Source organism: Gekko japonicus, unplaced genomic scaffold (genome assembly GCF_001447785.1).
Source record: "Gekko japonicus isolate JY-2015 unplaced genomic scaffold, Gekko_japonicus_V1.1 scaffold12, whole genome shotgun sequence".
NCBI lineage: Eukaryota > Metazoa > Chordata > Lepidosauria > Squamata > Gekkonidae > Gekko > Gekko japonicus.
The window spans coordinates 1,965,511-1,987,666 of NW_015161947.1; the positions used below are offsets into that span (position 1 = coordinate 1,965,511).

Genomic DNA, 22,156 nt, shown 5'->3' on the forward strand with positions numbered 1-22,156 from the left:
CTCATTTCAGCCAGAGGCCGATTTACTTAGAATGACTGCATTTCTGGTTAGGTTGACTCCTTTGCTCAGACAAGGTTACTTGCAGTTTCATATCACCTATTCACATGGACCCAGATTTACAAACCTTTAGGAAAGCAAACTTACCCCTCAGAATTTGTGTCCTCTATTCAGACCTCATCTTCCGGTCATCCACTAGGGGAAAAAGTAACATAAAATAAAGTCTTAAGTCAAGAAGTAAAGCAGCTGAATTTAGTGATAGTTTACATATTTGGGTTAGTAGATCAACTATTTCATGTCTGAGTTTCCGAAGAACTCTTGGGTGTATGCCATCAGGACCTGGAGACATATCAGTTTTTCTTTTCCCCAGTAGGCTACAACTTAATCTCTGGTCACCTCAATTTGGCTCAGTCCTTCAGACTCCGTTCCTGAAAATAGGGGCTGTGGTGTCGGTATATGCCCCACGCTTTCCACAAGGAGCACAGAAGCAAAAAAAAATTCATTGAGCTTCTCTGCCTTCCCCTTCCTTTAGAAACCCCTTTATTCCTTTGTCATCCAAAGGCCCCACTGCTTCTGTTTATTTAAAGTTCTTCTTTAAACAGTGGGGAATTGTAAAAAGCAATGGTGCTGCAAAAAAAGTGTTTCATAAAGCAGTTGCTAATAGAATAGAAGAAATCTGCCAGCCTTCCACAAGAGAGCAGCATAAGACTGTTTCTTGAAAAGGAAACTGCAGTGAGACATGTATCACACCAGAAATGCTTGGGCATATATTCAATGAGGAAGTGAGGCCAGGGTCTTAGGATGTGGGAGACCTGCCTGTTAGCAAGACCAGTCCTTGGAAGTCTCTGGCTGTTGGGAATGGAATGCTGGACCAGGTTTCTGGTCCTGGAGCTCTTATGTTCTTTGTTCTGGTTATAATGCTTCTTAGGCATATTCTTAAGCTCTTTATATAGATGTGTGTTGGAGAGTGAGGGAGGGAATTTTCGGAACCAACAATTAATCTTTTTTCATATATACCTGGCCGAAATTTGCAATTCCCATCCTAGGGAAACCTATGAATAGATTCATTTTTGCCCACCTGCTCCTCCCAACTGCTGACACTTTTATATGGCCTTACTCTTCAGACGCCATTCTAGCAGTTTTGTAACCCACCAATCCATTTTTCTTAGTTGCAAGTTATACAGACTTCTCTATTCCAGTGGACAGTAACTCTATTCCAGTTACTGTCTATCATTATACTACATTTATATCCCATCGTTCCTTCAGGGAACTCAAACCAGCATGCAGGGTCTTTCCTTCCCCATTTTATCCTCAGAACAACCCTATGAATTAGATTAGGCTGAGAGAGGGTGACTGGCCTAAGGTCACCCAGCAAGTGTCTGTGGCACAGTAGGTACTTGAACCCAGGTCCCCTAGAATCAACCCTGACACACTCTAACTGCTATACCATGCTGGCTCTCTAAGTTGTAAAGTTTAAGAAATGCATACAGAAATAATCATGTGGCTGAGCATCGCACCACCACTTGCTTTTCTCCACCCATCGTCTTTCTTCTTCCTTCTCTTTTCTTTCTCGCCAGCAACTCTTGTTTTTCTTCTGCTTTGCCTATTTGCTGCTCAACCATGTGCTCCCTCTCTTCTCTCACCTTTTTGACCTATATGCAAGCCCTGCACAAAAACTAGTGCTCTGTTGTGTGCTGTCGGAGACTTTGGGGGTGAAAGACTCAAACACTTCCAGAACTGTACTCAAACATTTCCCAAGCCATCCTTTGCTCTGTCTCTCTTGTAGGTCTGGTGATGATCGGTGTAATTGTTGGTGCAAGGAAGGTCGGGATTAACCCAGACAACGTTGCCACCCCCATCGCAGCAAGCCTTGGAGACCTGATCACCCTTTCCTTGCTCGCTGGAATCAGCAGCACTCTCTTCAAATACATCGGTACGTTAAGAAGAGCAGCCTAGCCAGTTGAAAGAGAGAGCAGCAGTGCTGTGAAGATGGTTGAACACAATTGAATCCCAGTTAATAAAGAACACCGTAGTGGACAACCGGGCAGAAAGGGAGAGGATCTCTGGAGCTCCCATACTAGTGAGACGGGACTCAGCCTAAGGAAACCAGTCAGAGGAAGGGAGGTTAAGTAGGCTCCTGTATAGCTGTGCAGGAAAAGGAGTTTGGCAGGTTTGCCTTATCGTATTGCTGCAGAGGTGAGAAAAGCTGCACCTGCCAAAATTCCCTCTTCTATAAGATACCATTAGAACTACCTTTTCTCTCCTATACATCTGGGCTTCCTGATTCTATAGTGGGATCTTTGTGTTTGAATAGACTCTGCTCCTTTGCCTTTGTAAAAAACCCTCCAAAACATGGAGTTAGTCACCATCACAGCCGGCCCCTTTGCTGACCAGCCATGCTCATTAGAAAGTTTACATCTTAGTTATCGTGAAGGTGTAGGTCTAATCTGATGTATGGTTTCATTGAAAATTGCCAAGAAAATTACTCCATGGCTGACCTAGAGGGGATCCTAAGGAAAAGCAGCTGTGAGAGTTTGGATTGTGTTTTGCTTTAACTCTGTTGTGGATAGTTTGGGGGGGGGGGATTTCTAGCAAAAACTGATCAAGCTGCAGCTGAAAACTGAAAGCAGGCTGCACGGACTAGTTAGTGGTTTTGGCCTTCCTGTTACTTGTTTCACAGGCCAGCAAATGTACTGGCAGAGGCTTAATAATACTGTCCAGTTCAGATCTCTTGCCTTTTAGAAATCAGTGTGAGGAGCGAAGGGGTATACTGGGCAAATTTCAGAAGGGTTATGCTAACAAATGTGTTTTGTAGTGAGCTGTGTATTCTTGGTCTCAGTAGAGAGACCAAGTTTGATAGTGTTGGATCAGCATTTGCATTCCGGCTAGGCAGCTTCTTGCTGAAGCCTCCGTTGGAAACTTCTTGGCTGAAACTGATCTTTAAGTCTATCGAACATCCAGAGAGGCTGAAATAGTCAAAGGTGATCCTTTGTGTTTAATAATTGAGCACATGAAGGAATGTCCATAGGCATAGCTCTTCTTGCTCTAGCCACGACTGGGATGTAGGGTTGCCATTCCCTCCGGTCGGGGCGGGGTTTCCCCCAATTTCGGGGGCTCCAGTCCGCCGGCAGCTAGCTGGCAAGAGGGGGAAGCCCCACCCCCTTAACAGTCCCCTCCCAAAAACTAGAGTGTCAACCCTCCCCCCATGTTGGCAACGTGATGATGTCACTTCCGGGAGCCCCCCACCAGATCGGAGGTAGGACCTGCAGCCCTAAAAGGTAAAGGTAAAGGTTCCCTTGCTCGAAAGCCAGTCAAATCCGACTCTAGGGTTGCGGTGCTCATCTCCGTTTCCAAGCCGAAAAGCCAGCACTGTCCGAAGATGTTTCCGTGGTCATGTGGCCGGCATGACTAAACACCAAGGTGCACGGAGCGCTGTTACCTTCCCACCGAAGTGGTACCTGTTTATCTACTCGCAATTTCTTGCTTTTGAACTGCTAGATTGGCAGGAGCTGGAACTAGAGATGCGAGTTCACTCCATCATGCCTGCAGTTCAGCGTCTTAACCACTTGAGCCACATAGCCCTACTGTGATATAAAAAGCAGCTTCTGATGAAATTTCATCTGGTCCCCATTCCCATTCAGAGATGCTTGGCAAGTATATATTCTGGCCTCTCTTGGAGTTGAGACCCTATTTGTGTTTCTTGCAGTCGAACATTTATTTCCACCCTTTCCTACCTGCCAGGCAGATAACAATGTGCTCGGTGCTTCCTTTACTGCTACTGCATCAGGCAGCCAACTTCCTGCCTTGTGTCCTGTTTTGTTTTTTGTTTTTTTAAAAAAATCTATCTTGCCTTTATTAGAGGAGGCTACATTTTTTTTTCCTGGGTAAAAATCTGCTGAGATTAATACAACACTGTGATTAAAGGCGTCTTCATTTTTCATACTTGTAGCCTGAGGCTTTGACAGCATCTTTTTTGGAAAATAAAACGCACATTTCAGGGATGCTTCATCTGCCCCTTTACCTGCAAGATGTGTTGCAACTGGCCCAGCTCTGGACCAGTTACAAAGAGCAGATGGAGAGCCCTTGAAGAAAGAAACATTAGCATATCAAAAGGCCTGGCACCCTCCCCATTGCCCGAAGATGTTTCTGAGGCTTCCTTCCTTCTGCTTCTGAGTCATGCTTATTTTCTCTCAGTGCAGCATTCTCTCTTCCCCCTTTTTCTAAAAGTTCCCTGGACTTCTAAAGGTTGTTCCGAGGTTATATTTCAGAAAAAAGGAGTTGATCCATGAGATTATTCTAATTCATGCAGCCCAGAAGTCTAGAGGCTTTATATCAAAATGGTAGCAATTATTCTCGATCAGAAGATTCTAGTTAGGGTTGGCAGCCTCCAGGTGGGGCCTGGGGACCTCCCGCTTTTACAACTGATCTCCTGCTGACAGAGATCAGCTCCCCTGGAGAGAATGGCAGCTTTGGAGGGTGGACTCTATGGCACTCTACCATGCTGAGGCCCCTCCCCCCCCAAACCCCACCCTCTCCTGGCTCCACCCCCAAAGTCTCCAGGTATTTTCCAACCCTGGCCTGGCAACCCTAATTCTAGTCCATTCTCCTGTTTTTGATGAGACAATCCAGTGGCCTCAAGAACAGTCCTGGATATTGCACATGAAGGCTGGTGTTAGACTATAGGAGACAAAAAAAAGTGAAGAAATTTAACAATCAAATATACTACAAACACAGAATTTAATCTTGTGATATATAGACTCATTTTCCATACTGTGCATGATACAACCACGTTGATGAAATCTTAAAGGAAGGCTGGTCAACTTACTTCTTCGTTTCATATACAGTCTTCTTAACTGTAATACCTGCTCTCTCTCGAAGGGAGGAGGACACTCTGATATGCTTGAGTTCCTCTTCCCACAATTCCTGGAGGCAGGAAATTAATTGCACTTTCCATCTCTGGGGGAAGGAGGAGCCCATCCTCAGTCTTTTTCCTGCCTCCACCTGAGAGAGCAGTGGATTTAGGGAGCTCCTTTGGTTGCACTTTGTTTTTCCCTTTCGACATGTGTGCCTTTCCTTTTGTTTTGTTGTTGTTGTTTTTTTAAAAAACTTTGTTGGTTCTTCTGGCCTCGTCTTCCTGAGGCTGTTTGCCTTTTGACTGCGGCTTCAATCACGGAGATGTCTGCTGCTGAGGTCTCCAACCATGGGACCTCCTCCGGGGGAAAGTTGGGGGAGGTGATCTCCAGCAGCAGAGTAGATGGTCTTGTGGCTAGCTTAGCATCAGGGGTGGCTCTTCCAAAGAGGGAGAGGGCACCTTTAAAGATCCCAATTATTGAAAAAGTGACTCAGCTCTCTGTAGTCCTTGAGGCCATTGCCTTCTCCATTAAAGCTTCTGCTGCCACTTCTCTGATGGCAAGAGCCTCATGCATGTGGCTTCATAATTTGACCCAAGTTACATGCACAATCTGGAGAGGGCAGCAGCCTTCATGTCTGATGCTAGTTCTCAGCAAGGGCCATGGCTTCTATAGCGGTAGCCAGAAGACATCTCTGGCTCAAGTCTTGGAATGTGGACTCCCTTTCTAAGCCTCTTGTGGCCTCTTGGCCTTTCCTGGCCAAGCAAGCTATTTGGAGATAGCCTAGAGGACACCTTAATTGAGACCAAGGGCAAGAAGAAGGTCATTACAGAACACTTCCATGATTGAGATCAAACTCCAAGTGACAGTCGTGGACCAAATCCAAGCCTAACTTCAGAGGCACAAATCAACACTACAGTTCAGTCAAAGCAGCAGCCTGCAGTAAGGGAGGAAAACAACGGCAACAAAAGTGACACCAGGCTAGCCCAAGTGAGGGGACAGCTTAAAAATTCCATCATGCCTGGAATTTATCAGCCACTGATGTGTAAAAGAAACCATAACCCATGGCTATTCAAGAGAATTTGTCACCCCACCTCACAACAGATTCCTGAGCTTACCAGTCTCTCACTGCCCCATCAAGAGACAGTGTACACAGGATGCCATCAGACAACTGCTGGAGATTGCCACCATTGAACCTGTGCCATCATCACAAAGGTTTTTAGGCATCTATTCTATTTTTTTCATAGTTCCCAGAAAGAACGGGGACTGGAGGGCTATCCTCAACCTCAGATTCCTAAACACGTTTGTGAGGTCCAGAAAGTTCAAAATGGAGACCCTGAAGACCATTGTTGAAGCCCTGCAGTCAGAGGACTTCATGGCCTCCATCAATCTGACCAAGGCATATCTTCATTTGTCCATATCTCCCTGGGACAGTATCTGAGATTCACCTTCAGTCAAAAACACTTCCAGTTCAGGGCCATGCCATTTGGGTTGGCATCAGCACCCCAGGTATTCACAAAACTGATAATCTCACTTGTTGCAAGCCTGCATCTCAAAGGAATCCATATTAACCCCCACCTTGACCTCCTTATAATGTCACCTTCACAAGAGCAGGCACTCAGAGCCATGGCAGTTCACTATCCAGTGCCTCTACAGTCACAGCTTTCTAATCAGCCTCCAGAAGAGCCAACTAACATGTGCCCAAGTCATCACACATTTGGGGTCAGCAATAGATTCAATCCAGAAAAAAAAGTGTTTCTTCCACTAGACAGAGCAGAGAAGATCGTTCAGATCATAAAACAGGTTCGCTCTGTGATCCTAGTGCATATGTTAGGTTACATGACTGCAGGTCTCAAGACAGTCCCTTGGGACCGAGCACACTCTCGAGTACTTCAGTGGATGCTGTTGCCATATCAAAGGCTCATAGCCCTTCAAAAGCGCATCAGAGTCAGCATCAGTCAGCATCTCAGGAAAGACCTCCTTTGGTGGGCAACCAAGAAACACTTGCTTGAAGGCAAACCCAAGTGACCACAGACCTAGAGATCACAACAGACACCAGCCTAATGGGCTGGAGAGCCCACTGGACACTGAGCCATGTGCAGGGGACCTGGTCCCATCAAGAAGCTTCCCTCAGCATCAATCATTCGGAACTGCATGCAATTCATTTGGCACTTCTCCACTTCCAAGACCATCTATCTGAATTGAATGTATGTATACGGACAGACAGCACCACTGCCAAGGTGCACGTGAACTACCAGGGAGGCATCAAAGCCAAGAAGCTACAGCAAAAGTCAACTATCCTCATGTCCTGGGCAGAAGAACACCTGGCCTCTCTCAGAGCAGAACACATCAGTGGCATAGCAAATGTCCAAGCAGATTGGCTCAGCCGCACCAGGCTGGAGCAGGGGGAGTGGTCCCTCAGCTAGGAAACATCCCAGTCCCTGGTTATATATCTCGGCCTACCATGCGTAGATCTCTTTGCCTTTCCGACGGATACCAGGACACTCAGATTGTTCTTGAGACACCAGTGTCAACAAGTAGAACAAGTGGGTGCCCTTGACCAACAGGCCTTCTTTATGACTCCCCCCCCCCACCTTTGATTCCAAAGGTTCTGAACAAAATGAAACAGGAGAAGGCAGAGTTGATTTGCTTGGCCCCATTCAGGCCCAGGAGACCTTGGTTTTCTTGCCTGCCAAAATAATCAGTTCAACCTCCATGGGAACTTCCACTGTAGCCCAGTATGCTAACCCAGGGTCCTATCTGTCATCCAGACACAGCTTGGCTTTGTCTGACAGGATGGAGATTGAGCGGCAAGTGCTGAACGGTTCTTGGAAGGCTTTTGTCAGATGGTGCAAAAGGAAACACCTGCAACCAGACACCCTGGATCTCCCTCAGGTATTGTCTTTCCTACAGGATGGAGTCCCGCAGGGTCTAAGAGCAAGCACTCTCCATCACCACATAGCTGCTTTGAGCACTGTACTTTCATCAGTTAGTGGTGTACCAATTTCGAGGCACCGAGCAGTGAAGAGATTTCTGAAGGGAGTTACTTTGTCTCAGCACCCTACAGTGCGCTGGTTTCCCTCTTGGAGACCTCATATCATTCTTCAGGTTCTAACCAGTCCTCACAGCTCACAGGAGATATATTTGCTGTCCTTCTGCCCAAAGCCATCTTATCCTAGGGAGAAGAATTGGCACTCGCTTGACCTTCATTGTTCTTTCACTGTTCTAACAGTTATCTTTACCTGTACAGTTCATTTCATAGAGTTCTGTTAAGCCTTGTTGTCTGTCTGTCTGTTTGGCACACATTGTGGACTGCTATCAGCTGTGGAAGTCTCTGGTCCAAACTGAGTCTCGGCTTCTCCTCCCCCTGGAGATGGAAATTGCAATCAATTTCCTGCCTCCAGGGATTGTGGGAAGAAGAACCCAAGCGTATCAGAGCATCCTCCTCGCCCTTGAGAAGAAGTAACCTTTACGGTAAGTCCAGTGTTCCATTCTAATGACATGATGGCATGTTCACAGGTGTAATTTATAGTGCAGTTCTTATCCTAAGTCCACTGAAGTCATTTGGCCTGGATGGGTATATTTCTGTTTAGGATTATGCCATTAGTTTCCTATAAGCAATGTTTTCCCACTTACTCCCTGAAAGGGTGTTAAGCTTCTTGGAGAGTGGATTGTGATTACAAATAACATTTCTACAGAGGTATCATGCTAAACCAGTATAAACTGTGGGGTGGCTCAAGTTTGTATTAGACTTTCCTCACATGATCTGAATCAACACAACTATATAACAAATCGATTTGAGAGTTGGTGAAAGAGGAGAGGTGGGAGGAGGTCAGCTCATTTTGCTTCAGTTATCACTAGAGCTGAAAAGTCAGACCTAGTCCTGGTAAATATACATTTCTCTTGAAAACTCTTTTGTTTATATCAGATGTGATGACAAAACATGTATCTGTGGAAATACTGTAATAAGGTCAGAAACAGCTGTACAACAGGCTCCTCCTCTCTTTGGATGAAACTTGAGTCTTATAGGAAATGTATAAAGGCTGGTGTGGTGTAGGAGTTAGTGTCTGACTACATTCTGGGAAACCCAGCTTTGAATTCCCACTCTGCCATGGAAACTCACTGGGTGTGGCAGGCTAGGCCGAGAGAATGTGATTGGTCCCTGCTCACCCAGTAAGCTCCCATAGCAGAAAAGGGATTCAAACCTCATCTTCCTCACAGGATTGTTGTCATATGGATAAAATGAAGGAGGGGAGAATGATATTATAAGCTACTTTGGGTCCCAATTTGGGAGAGAAGCAAAGTATAAATTGCTTAAATAAATAAATGTGCATTCTTCTGGTTGTGGAGCTGTTATACCAGCAACGTAGGAAGCAGTATTACCAGGATAAAATTGTACAGTTTCTTTCACAAGAATACTTATGTGAGCCATTTGCAGTCATTCGGACTGTGAAGGGCACCCGTTTGACGTAGCTCATGGATCTCAAGAGCACTAAATCAGTGTATTAAATATCCTGGGGAAATTATTTCATCCATAAAAGGAATTATAATGCTCCCCAGTTATGGAATAGGGGGAATACATCCTAAATGAGGAAAAGTTTCCTAAATGAGGAGGAAAGTTTCCTAAATTTGTTCACATGCAAACCCTGGGGTGACTCTTTTTTCAGCAATGATGCTTAGCTAGCACTAATTTGTAACAGTCACGAAGTTGATGAGGGCTCTAGGTTCAGTTGTAGTCAGCCTAATTGCTGTTTTCTCCCTGCTTCCCACTTGTTTACTTTATTGCACACCTGTCTCTCCCCCCCTTCTTTAAAATATATAGCTATATGCTTTTCCCTTGATGCCATCTCCTTGGCTCCTTTTAGTGTGTATCAATTTTCCTCTCCACAAATTAATAAGATTTTTAAGATGCTGGATCCTTCCCTATGACAAAATTATGCCTTGGAAGCAGTAATGAGCTTGTTATCATCTCCAGAGAGTGTGCTATGTACAGTTAGAGTTTCCTAATTTTCTATCTTTGGGAAATTCTGCTGTAGCCCACTCTGTTTTCGTCTGTATAGTATTGGAACTCATTTTTCAGGTTTAATGGCAAAGTTGATTAGTATATGTGGGGTGATGTTTATATATAGCTATGGAATGATAAAACACACGGACCCTAAGCCAACTAAAGTTAGTCCTGCTTCAAACTCATCAACAGCAATGGAACTTGAGTTACTGATAATTCAGTAACCCAGACACCATAAACTTTCTCTGGTTCAGGGCTACAGTATTTCTTGCATGCTTCTCTCCTGCCTGATACAGCAGTGGATGTTCTTATTGATGTTGGAATTTAACTATCCCCTTTCTCGTAATCAGTAGCTGTTCCATGTCAGCCACTGTTGAGTATAGATCCCGGGGGGGGGGGGGTTGTTCTGAGAGCAGGCAACTCTGGGTAGCCATTCTTTTGCTCAGGGAAACCTGAACAGAACTGAAGATTCACACTCTAACCCGAAGCCTCTTTTTTTCCTGGCAGATGTGAGTTACCTTTCACCCTTGATCTGCGCTGTCTTCATTGTAATGATTCCTCTGTGGGTCGCTATCGCCAAGCAGAGTCCTCCCATTGCTGAAGTCTTGAAGTCAGGATGGCAGCCAGTCATTGTTGCAATGACCATCAGCAGGTAGGTCATTAGATAAGGAAAGAGACATCTTGGAATTTTAGGGGCTGATGTCAGTCATTCCTCTCACTAACTTTGGGGAAATCGCTTCAACCTCCTTTGTCAGTTTTCTGGTTGTGCCAAGGATCGTTTCTGGTTGTGCCAAGGATTGTATTTGAGGTATATGGTGATGAAATCTCCTCTGCACCCACGCACAGGATTGGTTCACTCACACATGTTTGATGCAGCACCTAGATCTTCTAAATATCACAGGTAGTAGCCATCAGAAGATCACTCACTATAGATGCAACTTGTACATCTCTTTTTGTCACACTGTGCTTTCTAATAGAGACCCTTTATACATTCATTTGTGAATTATTTAAATAACAAATCAAGTGATGTTTATGCACACATGAACGAATCCTCTGTCTTCTGCTGTCCTGATGTCTGTACTTTGTAACGAAGAAATTGGGCATAGCAGCATAATTGGCCACCGGACTTCTTTGCAAAGCCCTGTGTCAGTGGAGATTACTCAGTAGATTTCTCACTGGATTAGAGATGGCTTTGGTTATTTGTTTTTAAGAATCCATAAATTCTTTCGATAGTCAAATAATATTTATTTAAAGCATTTCTATGCCTCCTTTTCACCCAAACTCATGCATAATAGAAGAAGAAGAGACTGGATTTATACCCTACCCTTCACTACCCAAAGGAGTCTCAGAGCGGTTTACAATCTTTCCCTTTCCCTTCCCCTCCCCACAACAGACACCCTGTGAGGTAGATGGGACTGAGCGAGTTCTCTCGAGAACTGCCCTTGAGAGAACAGCTCTGAAAGAACTTAAGACTGACCCATGGTCACACCAGCAGGTGCAAATGGAGGAGTGGGGAATCAAACCTGGTCCTCCCAGATTAGAGTCTGCGCTTCTAACCACTACACCAAACTGGCTTTCCACTCATCATTTCTTTCTGGATATATGCATTCATTACTTAGGAATTTATACCTTGCTTTTCTCCACAATGGGGACCCAAAGCAGTTTACAACAAGATTCTCCCGTCCTCCATTTTATCCTCACAATAAAAACCCTGTGAGGTAGATGAGGCTGAGAGAAAGTGACCGGCCTAAAGTTACCCACCAAGCTCCTATGGCAGAGTAGGGATTTGAACCTGGGTCCCCCATATCCTAATCTGACAGTCTAGCCACTACACATACTGGCTCTTCTGATGGTTCCTGATGGCTACTCCCTGTGACAGCTCGAAGATTTTCCTGTCCTCTGATATCTTTATTTAGGAATTGCAGAGCAAATGAGAACACACATCAGTGTTTCTAAGATGAACTATTCTAGAATCAGTGTTTTTCACTGAATGATAAGCTTTTGTAGTATTGGTTCCTTTTCATATTCAGTACACAAACAAGCACCAGTCACAAACTTGGTATTATTTACCATATATATATACAGTTGTGATTATACTGGGGGATGCAGAAGTAGAGGTGAGAGAAGTGTAGCCACCTAAAAGGGCAAGATCAGACTTCAAGTGCATACTGGGAATGCTTTTTCTGCTCTGTCTGGTTTGGGACATAATCCCAAGGTTGCTTCAGTGCTGAGGAAGTTGTCCACACATGCCATGGGTGACAGAATGTTAATATGGGTTTCACTTGTCATTTTCAGTTCTTGTTTCTCTGTGGGGCTGTTGGCAAAATCTTGGCTGACTTGGGAAGACACGGGGAGATTTATAGAGTCAGGAGCTCCACTTAGAATACTGCTGATATTGGTTTTGGTCATTTAATCCGCCCCTGTGCCTGACGACTAATAGATTTGTCTTGTAACTTTATATTGTAGCATTGGGGGGCTCATCTTGAACAAAACGGTGGCCAAGCCAAACTTCGAAGGCATGGCTGTTTTCACTCCAGTAATCAATGGTAAGTCGGTTCTTCTTTTGACAAGCATCTTAGTAGAGGGGTGTGGAAGTTGGGGCCATGAGGTTGTAAATATGGCCCTCTTTTCACCGTCATGTTTATGGGAGTAGAATCCTGGTGTTAAGGCCAACAAGCAAAAGAAACTCTGATTTTCTTATAAGGTATCTACCCATATAAAATATCTACCCAACTCTGAATCTGAGAAAACAGGAATATGTGACAGTTTGAATCCCAGTTCATCTGCACCCAAGGCACTGCTTTCCAGAATAAGATTAAATTATCCGAGAGCTGGAAATACGAGCATCTATTCACCGTGTCACTGCAGTATAGGAATTTTAAAGTAAGCCACTGTGCACCATGAAATCTGAAGATTAAATAAATTTGGTTTTAAAGAAAATACCTTGATCATTCATGAAGGGCCCAGGCCATTTGAAGCTCAGTGGCAGCACTCTCACAAAGAGGATTCCACCAGGGCACAACAGAAGCTGGTTTTCTTCCTGCCGCTCCTTCCACCTGTGTGTGTGTGTGTGTGTGCGCGCACAGGCAGCACAAAGAGTCACTTCAGGGAACTGGAGGCCCATGCCTGCCCGCCATACCTCCCTCTTGCCTTCCTTCCTTAACGTCATACGAGTTAGTCATGCTCTCAAGACTGTGGAGGACTTCTACAGGCCTCAGGGAAAAGATCCTCTCCCCCCCCCCCCATCGCCACATCTGTCAGGCAGGCCACAGCCATACAGGTGGGTAGCTGTGTTGGTTTGAAGCAACAGACCAAAGTGCACACGAACGCTTATACCCAGAATTAAAATGTGTTGGTCTTAAAGGTGCCCTACTGGACTCAAACTTTGTACTGTATTCAGCTGGGGGAAAAAACCCCCCCCCCCCCCCCCCGTCTTTAATGGAGAGAGAGGGATACATGAGGGAAAGAACACATCCATCTGTAATGGGGGGGAAGCCTTTTTAGGTATTCATAGTCATTCGGTGGGAAGGTAACAGCGTTCCGTGCGCCTTGGTGTTTAGTCATGCCGGCCACATGACCACGGAAACGTCTTCGGACAGCGCTGGCTCTTCGGCTTTGAAACGGAGATGAGCACCGCAACCCTAGAGTCGGATTCGACTAGCTTTCGAGCAAGGGAACCTTTACCTTTACTTTAGTCATTCACTTAACTCTTTGCTTAACTGGGGAATCAAGCCAGTTTCTACTGCTGCAGGCAGGGCTATTTTTGGCCAGGAACGCACAGGAACGGAGTTCCGGCTGGCTCCCAAGTTGGCCACACCCAGCAGGAACTCATTAGCATAATAAGCCACACCCAACAGCAGAAACTCATTAGGATTGGCTACATTAGGGGTGTGTGGCCTAACATGCAAAGGAGTTCCTGCTACAAAAAAGCCCTGGGTTTGGACAACAAAGAAGGTAAACAGAATAAGAAGCAAAAGGTGGGTGTGGCTGGATGAGCACACTTCTGGTAACATGGGTGTGTGGCCTAATATGCCAATAAGCTGTGCTGTCAGGGGTGTGGCCTATTATGCTAATGAGTTCCTCCTGGGCTTTTTCTACAAAAAAAGCCCTGGCTGCAGGAGAATACTTGCTATCATTTCAAATCTAGAAAAGGGTTAAAAGGGATTTGTCCATTCCTAGTGAGGCTTTTAGCTGTTGCCGAAACCCTGAAATTATAAGCAGTGTGCTGGGAGAATGTATGGAAGCAAAATGAGATCGGTGGATTTCTTGCCATTCTCCCATGCTTGTACCACCCCCTGGTCGTCGTCGTCGTCGTCGTCCCCCTACCCCAGCAGCCCTGCATGATCTTGAGCATCACTAATTGGCATGATAGTGTGAGATGGGGTTATAGTAGGTATACATGGGCCTTCCACACTGCAGGTGCTTTTCATGCTCCCTGCATGTGCCCCGATGCTGGGAAGGAAGAAACGGGGCTGTCCTTTTGCCGTCCTCTGTGTACAGCTGCTTGCTGTTATGCTCAGTCTTGTTTGGGCACTTGGCAGTCGCATACAAAAACCACACTGCATTTTCTTTTTAATTATATATTTCAGCCATGTGGACAGGAATTTCAAAGTACTCTTTGTTACTGGCAAACCTGTATTTTCCATTTGGTTCTTCTAAACTGTAAAGTCTGGCAGCAATGGCTGTTGCCATATGCTTCATAAAAATATACTCTCATTTCAGGTCATATTTTCTTATGAAGTTCCTATACTGCCAGATCAGCTCATTAGCATGAAACCAGAAATGATCTGGGTGGGTAGTCTAAATAGATGATGCTGAAAAGTTTTATATAGCATGTTCCTCTACGGTCCATGCCTACCCGGCAATTCTCCTAGGGGTTTTTTTGGTGTTCTTTTTTTTAATTAAGAACATAAGAGAAGCCATATTGGATCAGAGCAGTGGCCCATCCAATCCAACAATCTGTGTCAAACAGTGGTCAAAACCCAGGTGCCATCAGGAGGTCCACTAGCAGGGCCAGAACTCCAGAAGCCCTCCCACTGTGGTCCCCCAAGCACCAAGAATACAGAACATCACTGCTCCAGACAGAGTTTTTCCATCTATACCTTGTGGCTAATAGCCACTGATGGACCTCTGCTCAATATGTTTATCCAATCCTCCCTTGAAGCTGTCTATGCTTATAGCTGCCACCACTTTCTGCAGCAGTGAATTCCACATGTTAATTACTCTTTGAGTGAAGAAGTGCTTGCTTTTATCTGTTCTAAACTTATTGCTCATTAATTTCATTGAGTGCCCATGAGTTCTTGTATTGTTAGAAAGGGAGAAGAGTACTTCTTCCTCTACCTTCTCTATCCCATGCATAATTTTGTTAACCTCTATCACGTCACACCTCAGTCATCATTTTTCCAAGCTAAGGAGCCCTAACCTTTTTAACCTGTCTTCATACGGGAGGTATTTCATCCCTTTAATCATTTTAGTTGCCCTTTTCTGCACTTTTTTTCCAATGCTATAATATCTTTTTTGAGGTACGGTGAACAGAACCGTACACAATATTCCAAATGAGACCACACCACCGATTTATACAGGGGCATTAAGATACTGGCTGATTTGTTTTCAGTCCCCTTCCTAATAATCCCCAGCATAGCATTTGCTTTTTTATTGTAGTTAGACACTGAGCTGGCATTTTCAAGCAGAGTTAAGAATCTACCATGACTCCAAGACCTCTCTCCTGGTCAGTTACTGCCAGTTTGGACCCTATCAACATATATTTATAGTTAGGATTTTTGGCTAAAGGCTCCAATGTGCATTACTTTGTATTTGCCCACACTGAACCTCTCATATTGATGCCCACTCACCCAGCCTCGACAGAGCTCTCTGGAGCATCTCACAGTCCTCCCCGGTTCTCACTGCCCTGAACAACTTAGTGTCATCCACAGACTTAGCTTCACTGCTTACTCCCAACCCCAAGTAATTAATGAGCAAGTTAAAAAGCACTGGACCTCGAGCCCTGTCGTACCCCCCTCTGCTTACCACCTTTCACTGTGAAAACTGCCCATTTATATTCACTCTCTGTTTTCTGTTAATTAACCAGTTTTTAATCCATGAGAGAACTTGTCCTCTTATTCCAAGACTGCTGAGTTTACTTAGGAGCCTTTTTTTTAAGCACCCCGTAGGGGATTTTTTTAATTTGCATTTTCTAAAAACGACAAACTATAAAACTACAACGAAAAACAGGGCGGGGAACTACATACTATAGGCGAAAGTAAAGAAAACCCACTAAAAACCCAAGAGATGGTGATCATACAAACTGCTTAACAATTTTAGCATACAACACATAATTCAATTCAATTTCATTGAATGTGGTCATCTAACAATCATTTTATGCTAATAATTTGATTTTAAACACCTGACTTCTAAATAAGAGCAATATAAGACTCATAACAATACATTTTAAGAGCATTCAGAGTATGATAACATCTTATTTTTTATATTTTGGCTTTCTCAAACGATAGCTTGTCTTCGGGGCAGCTGCCCCTAATTTAGAGTCTGAATCCTCGTCTGATGTTGCTGCTTCTCCTTCTTCTTTGCTGCCTTTGGTGCTGCCTTCTTTCTCTGCTTCAACCTCTCCTGATGGATGACTATGTAGATGCAGAAATTCTCGTGCCTTTTCAACAGAGTCAGTTTTTTCTTTCCCATCCATAAATTTAAAGATTGTACCTTCGGGTACCAACCATCTGTAGGGGATGTTTTTCTTTTATAAGAATGTCACCAAGTCTCTGTACTTCCTCCTCTTTCTTCTTATTTCAAATGGAATGTCCTTTAATACTTTTATTTCTTTGTGTTTGATCTTCAAGGTAGATCCTTTTGTCACTTTAAGAATTTGATCTCTCACTTGTCGTCTAGAGAATCTTATCATCACTTCCCCAGGTAGATTATTCTTCCTTGTAAATTCTGGATATGATGTATAGATCATATCTATTTCGCTTTGTAAAATGTCCGTTTTAATATCTGCCATGGGTCCTAATGCATCACACATAGTCTGTTTCAGGTTCTCAGATTTTTCTTCAGGAACCCCTTGAAATCTTAAGACATAGCTTGCTCTCTCCATTTGTAGCTATAAAAGTTGAGACTCCTCCATCAGTCTCTTTTTTTCCATCACTTGCAGTTGTTTTTGGAGCTTTTTAGTGTTGGTATCTATTTCTTTTACTTCTTGTTCAGTTTTATCTGTTGGGTTTTTTTTGGCTATTTCAGTCAATTGCAATTGCTGTGTGTCGAATTTGCTGTGCAAAGCTGTTACTTGTTCCAGCAGGGGTAGCAATGCTTCCGTCAGCATCTTTTGTAGCTTCGTAGTCGTGTCCTGTCTAGGGGCAGGACTCACTGGGCCAGCAGTTCCGGCAAGAAGTTTTGGTTTAACTTGTCTTTCTCGTCCTTTCTCGTGGGCGCCATGTTTGAGATTGTTTACAATTTCTCAAAGTTATCACAGACTCTGATTTTCCCGACACAGCTTAGTAAGTTCTTAACTGCTTTTATTTTCAGTCTCTCTTGCTTTGATGTTCCACCCACCCTTTTTTCTTAAAATGCAAAGTTTGCTTAGTTTCTTTTCTTAATGGGGGAGAGTGTCCCCCCCCTCGCTTTTAAAAGGTGAGTTTCCGCTTAGTTTTTGGTGCTTCTTGCTTAAACTCCAACTCACATTTCAACGCTGGATCCGCTTTACTTTGCAAATCGCTCAGCCACCAAACGCTTGCTCTGGTGTGCGCTTCTACTTCCCATTCAGGACGCTCCGCAGCAGGACCTTCGGGGCATTGGAAAAGCCCCCCTTCGCCGGCAGGATAGCCGGAGGAAGGGCTTTCTTGCGCCCCATGGCTAGGAACCTCCTACAGAGGTTCCAGGGATGGCATGAACACTTGCGTCCCCTCCTTACCGCGGGCTCTGGCAGTCCTCTCCCAGAGGATCGGGAGAGGCGAACGCCAAAACCGGAAACCGCCTACTTAGAAGCCTTTGATGAGGAACTTTATCAAAAGCTTTCTGGAAGTTTAGGTAAACAACATCTAGGGAGTCCCCCTTATCCACATGTTTGTTCATCCCCTCAAAGAACTTTAAAAGGTTAGTTAGACAAGATCTTGCGTTAGACAATTCATGCCGATTCTTCTTCAGTAGCTTTTGTTCACCAAGGGTGCCTACTAATTCTATCTTTAATAACAAATTCCTCCAATTTACCCGTTATTGACGTTAGACTGACCTGCTTGTAACTTCCTGGATCTCCTCTGGAACCATTTTTAAAGATGGAGGTTACATTAGCTACCTTTCAATCCTCATGAATGGAGGCAGATTTTAGTGATAGATTGCATATTTTTGTCAGGAGATCCACAAGGTCACATTTGAGGTTCTTTTAGAACTCTTGGATTTATACCATCTGGGCCTTGTGATTTGTCAGTTTTTAATTTGTCCATCAGTTGTAGGACTTCCTCTCTCATTACAGTTGCATCTCACCTTATCTCTATGGTGAGGATTGTATAATCCTGTTTTATCCACCCAGCCCCCCTTTAAGATAGGTTAGGCTTGAGGTTCATAGGCTGAGTAGAGATTTGAACCACAGTCTCTCTGATTCAACTCCAACCGTTGTATCGACTAATCTCCACTGGCTCAGGGACAGATTAGCACAAGTACTCTGTCGCCTGGCAAGACAGAATGCTAATTCACTAACATTTTTATTCCTGTTTGTCTAAAACACCATGGCAGAACTAAGCGACTAAGTCTTTGGCAAACCTGTGAGGCAGGGCAGAGAGAACACCTAACCGCATTTTTCTCCTGCCCTTCATCCAGGGCTCACAAGTGCATCCATGTTTCTGCCCTCCCCATTTTATCCTGACAACAGCTCTGTGAGGTAGCTTAGACTGAGAGAGAGTGGGAGCTTCATGGCAGTACTGGGATTTGAACCTGAGGCACCTTGGTTTTTGTCCAACACTAATCTTCACACCACACTAATAGTCTAGCACGTTCTAATCCTGCTTTCATTTCCACACACACGTATGTAATGAAATGCTGAGGTCTCACAGAACTAATCAGTCTGCTAAATGAGAAATATCGTTTCTCCTTCCATTTAGCCAAAGTGAATCAATTTAGAATATATTTGTCTGATAATTGCCCTGCATTAGTAGAGCTAATTCTCCCTCAGCTGAAGCAATAGCTAAAGCCTCCAGAAGAACTACGTGACTGTGCCCTGCTGTTCTTGTCCTCAAAGTCTGTTGAAAATAAAAGTGTCTTTTTGGTTTTGTTTGTTGTTGAGAAGCAGAATTGAAAGCAGCTGTTGGATTTGCAGTGGTGGGGTGGGGCCAGATACTTCCAGGAGAAAAGGGCAGTTATTGCCAAGGATTATGGGATGGCTACTTTGTTATATCAAAGGTGGAAGGAGATCTCACGAGTCTGCCAAACTTTAAAAAGGATTAGCTCACCAGGTCATCGCTACTGTTAGTCATTTTATGAGGCTTTTCTTATGCTCTGAAGTTACAGTACAAAAAGAGATGGTCTTGTGGGAAGGGAGATTGAGAGAAACTCTAGCAACAGTAGGCCAGTTCCTTGTACTGCCGCTGATTTTTCTGTCTCCCTTTCGGTGTACATGGAGCACACAGGGGTAAATAGTATATTAGGACGAGAGTCTTAGAGTTGGTTCAGATAAGAACACACAAAGAGCAAGCTTGCTGACGACCAGTCAGAATGTTTGGTGGCCGAGTCCAGAGGAGCTAAATGAAAAATGCTTAACTCCAAAGCACTTTGGAATCTGTGGTGAAGTGGTGTGCAGTTTTACATACCTTTTGTACCTTGGCTCACCCCTAAATAGCACTGCACATACAGTGTTGCACACACATCTGCAGGTAGTTTCCGAGTCAGGTAGTTCCATGTGATGGGTTGGACCTTTTGTTCACTTAAGAGCAGCACGTCCCTCCAGTACAAGGTGTGTTCTGCTGCCGAAGAGTCTCTTGTGTCAGAATGAGGCTGCTTGCACCGCACAAGGGCATCACAGCTGCATGGAGAGGCAGGATGTAACCCCCTCTGCTTGCAGTGCTTTTGGGAACATGTTATTTCTGCGACTGATGGTATTAATAACCTGACTATCCAGATAATAAGGAGGGGAGAACACATTATGACCCTATGCATCCTGTAAGATTGAATTGTGTTTTAAGTGGCTAACTGTGTTATTGCACTTTGGGTGCCTACATTGTTTTAATGTGCTATATTTTATTGCACTGTTGTGCCTGTGTAAGCCGCCCTGAGCCCGCATGCGGGGAGGGCGGGGTATAAATGAAATAAATGAAATAAATAAATAAATAAATAAATAAATAAATAAATATTACCAGAAGTATTTGGTTACATATCTGTATCCAGAGAAACAATGGAGAAACCAGCTCTGCCGCTTATGTGTACTTGCACCAGTTTTGCATGGAGGGTGTTTTAGGGTTGCCAGACGCCCTGAAGAAGAAGAAAGTCCTATCCCTTTAACAAGGGCATATTGGGAAGTTATTTCCCAGGTAAAATTATTTACCTCAGTGCCATGAAAAGCTTCAGTTGCTTATTTCTGCACATTGAACCTCTATTAAAGGTACAGGATATTTTCTCCAGGCCAGCTGGGAACGGCCAAGGACTGGAACCTGTAGAAGTTACTGTAGCATGGAGCTGTAGTAAATCTCCTGCATTTTTTCCCAACAAGAGTGCTCTCAAAGCAATTAACTGTTTAAAAAGAACATTAATAAAAGCCGAAGAGAGGAGAGCTTCATTCTGGCATGAATGAAGGGTACTTGACGAAGTACACTCGATGGCCTCGTCAGTGACAGCTTCTATAACTTGTGTGTTTATGTGTGCATGTAAAAAACCTCCATGAAGACAGAGAATCCTTTGAGTTCCCATCCACCTTCCTGGTACTTCTCCAACTCCTGCAGCTCTTCCCTGTCTCTTGAGGCTGCCATTGACACTGTGCTGCAAGTTTTGAACATGACTGTAATTTGGCCAGGTAGACTTGTGCGCTTCCCAGACAGAATCTGGACCCAAAACATTTACCTGTAACACAGATAGCTGCATGAAACACTGTTTTTATGGCTCTGTAACATCAATATCCTGTCTCTCAGTACTACATTGGTAGGAGATTGGATGTTAAGGCGATATGGTCTATGCAAATTTCTAAAACCAATCTGTGAATATCAGTGCTAGGAGGCAACATCAGGGGAAGGCCTTGGCCTCTGTGCCCTGTTTGTTGGCCTTCACGGCAACTGGTTGGTCACTGTGTGAAACAGGATGCTGCTGTAGATGGATCATTGGTCTGATCCAGTAGGGCTCTTATGTTTTTGTTTTTTTTAATGTAAATCACTATCTCAGAGGCCACACATACACATAGCCATCATCATGCTCAGGAAATATCTGACTGGATGCTGGCATCCCCATTTCTCTTGAGAGCTCTGGACAACAGAAGAATTGTAATTGTCATCACCCAAGCTTTAAGAATCTGTTCTATAATTCTGCTTTGCAGGTGTTGGTGGCAATTTGGTCGCTATCCAGGCCAGCCGCATTTCTACATTTCTTCACTTCTGGAGCATGCCTGGTGTCTTGCCGTACAAGATGAGACAGCACTGGCCCAATCCATGTACCACCTTCTTCACTTCAGGTACAAAACTAGCTTTTAAGTCCTTTCCATCCACCCTCCAAACGGGAGACTGAACTTCCCATTGGATTCTATTTGTTAGAATCAATGACAAGGGAAGTTTGGGGATGTTCCACTATTAGGCTATCCTGTACTCATTGAAAAGAACTGTAGCACCAGAGCATTTTTCATTAGTGCTTTGAAAAAACAGCAACATTTTGAATCCATGAGGGAAAACGGTTCTCCTAACTTGTGCATCTGGAGCCAAACATTCTACAGCTGTTCCTGACTTAGAAACTCAAGTCACTGCCAAACAGCTGAAACATATTTTGAGCACAGGAGTAGAGGTGGGGTGCTTATCCCTTACTGACCAACTATATGCCACTGACCCCACCCCCGCCCCAACACACCGTCATTAAGCCCCAGCAGAGAGTCTGGGTATGTGTTTATCACATGGGGAGGGGGAGAAACAGCTGAGACGCATGCACTACAGGAATTAAACAGTGGGGGGAGGGTTAAGAATCCCCTTTCTCTTCTGCTAGAAATAGGCTCTCTGTTATGACACTGAACTTGTGGTATAGTCTCACAACTGATCCATTAAACCACACAGTTACAAATCAAGTGTCCTTCTATCGGCTTTTGTGTTGTAAAAGTGAAAGTGCAAGTCTTACTTTTCCC

The 22,156-nt window shown here is 44.3% G+C and overlaps 1 protein-coding gene across 3 annotated transcripts in view; it reads left to right on the plus strand.

Moving 5' to 3' along the window:
• Positions 1-22,156, plus strand: part of SLC41A3 (solute carrier family 41 member 3) — a 78,720-nt gene that overhangs the window by 52,245 nt on the left and 4,319 nt on the right. For all 3 annotated transcript variants that reach the window (XM_015429365.1, XM_015429366.1, XM_015429367.1), the window contains 4 exons: positions 1,784-1,930; positions 10,360-10,504; positions 12,319-12,398; positions 21,368-21,502. In XM_015429365.1, the coding sequence (XP_015284851.1) occupies positions 1,784-1,930; positions 10,360-10,504; positions 12,319-12,398; positions 21,368-21,502 (507 nt within the window). The remainder of the gene's footprint in view (positions 1-1,783; positions 1,931-10,359; positions 10,505-12,318; positions 12,399-21,367; positions 21,503-22,156) is intronic.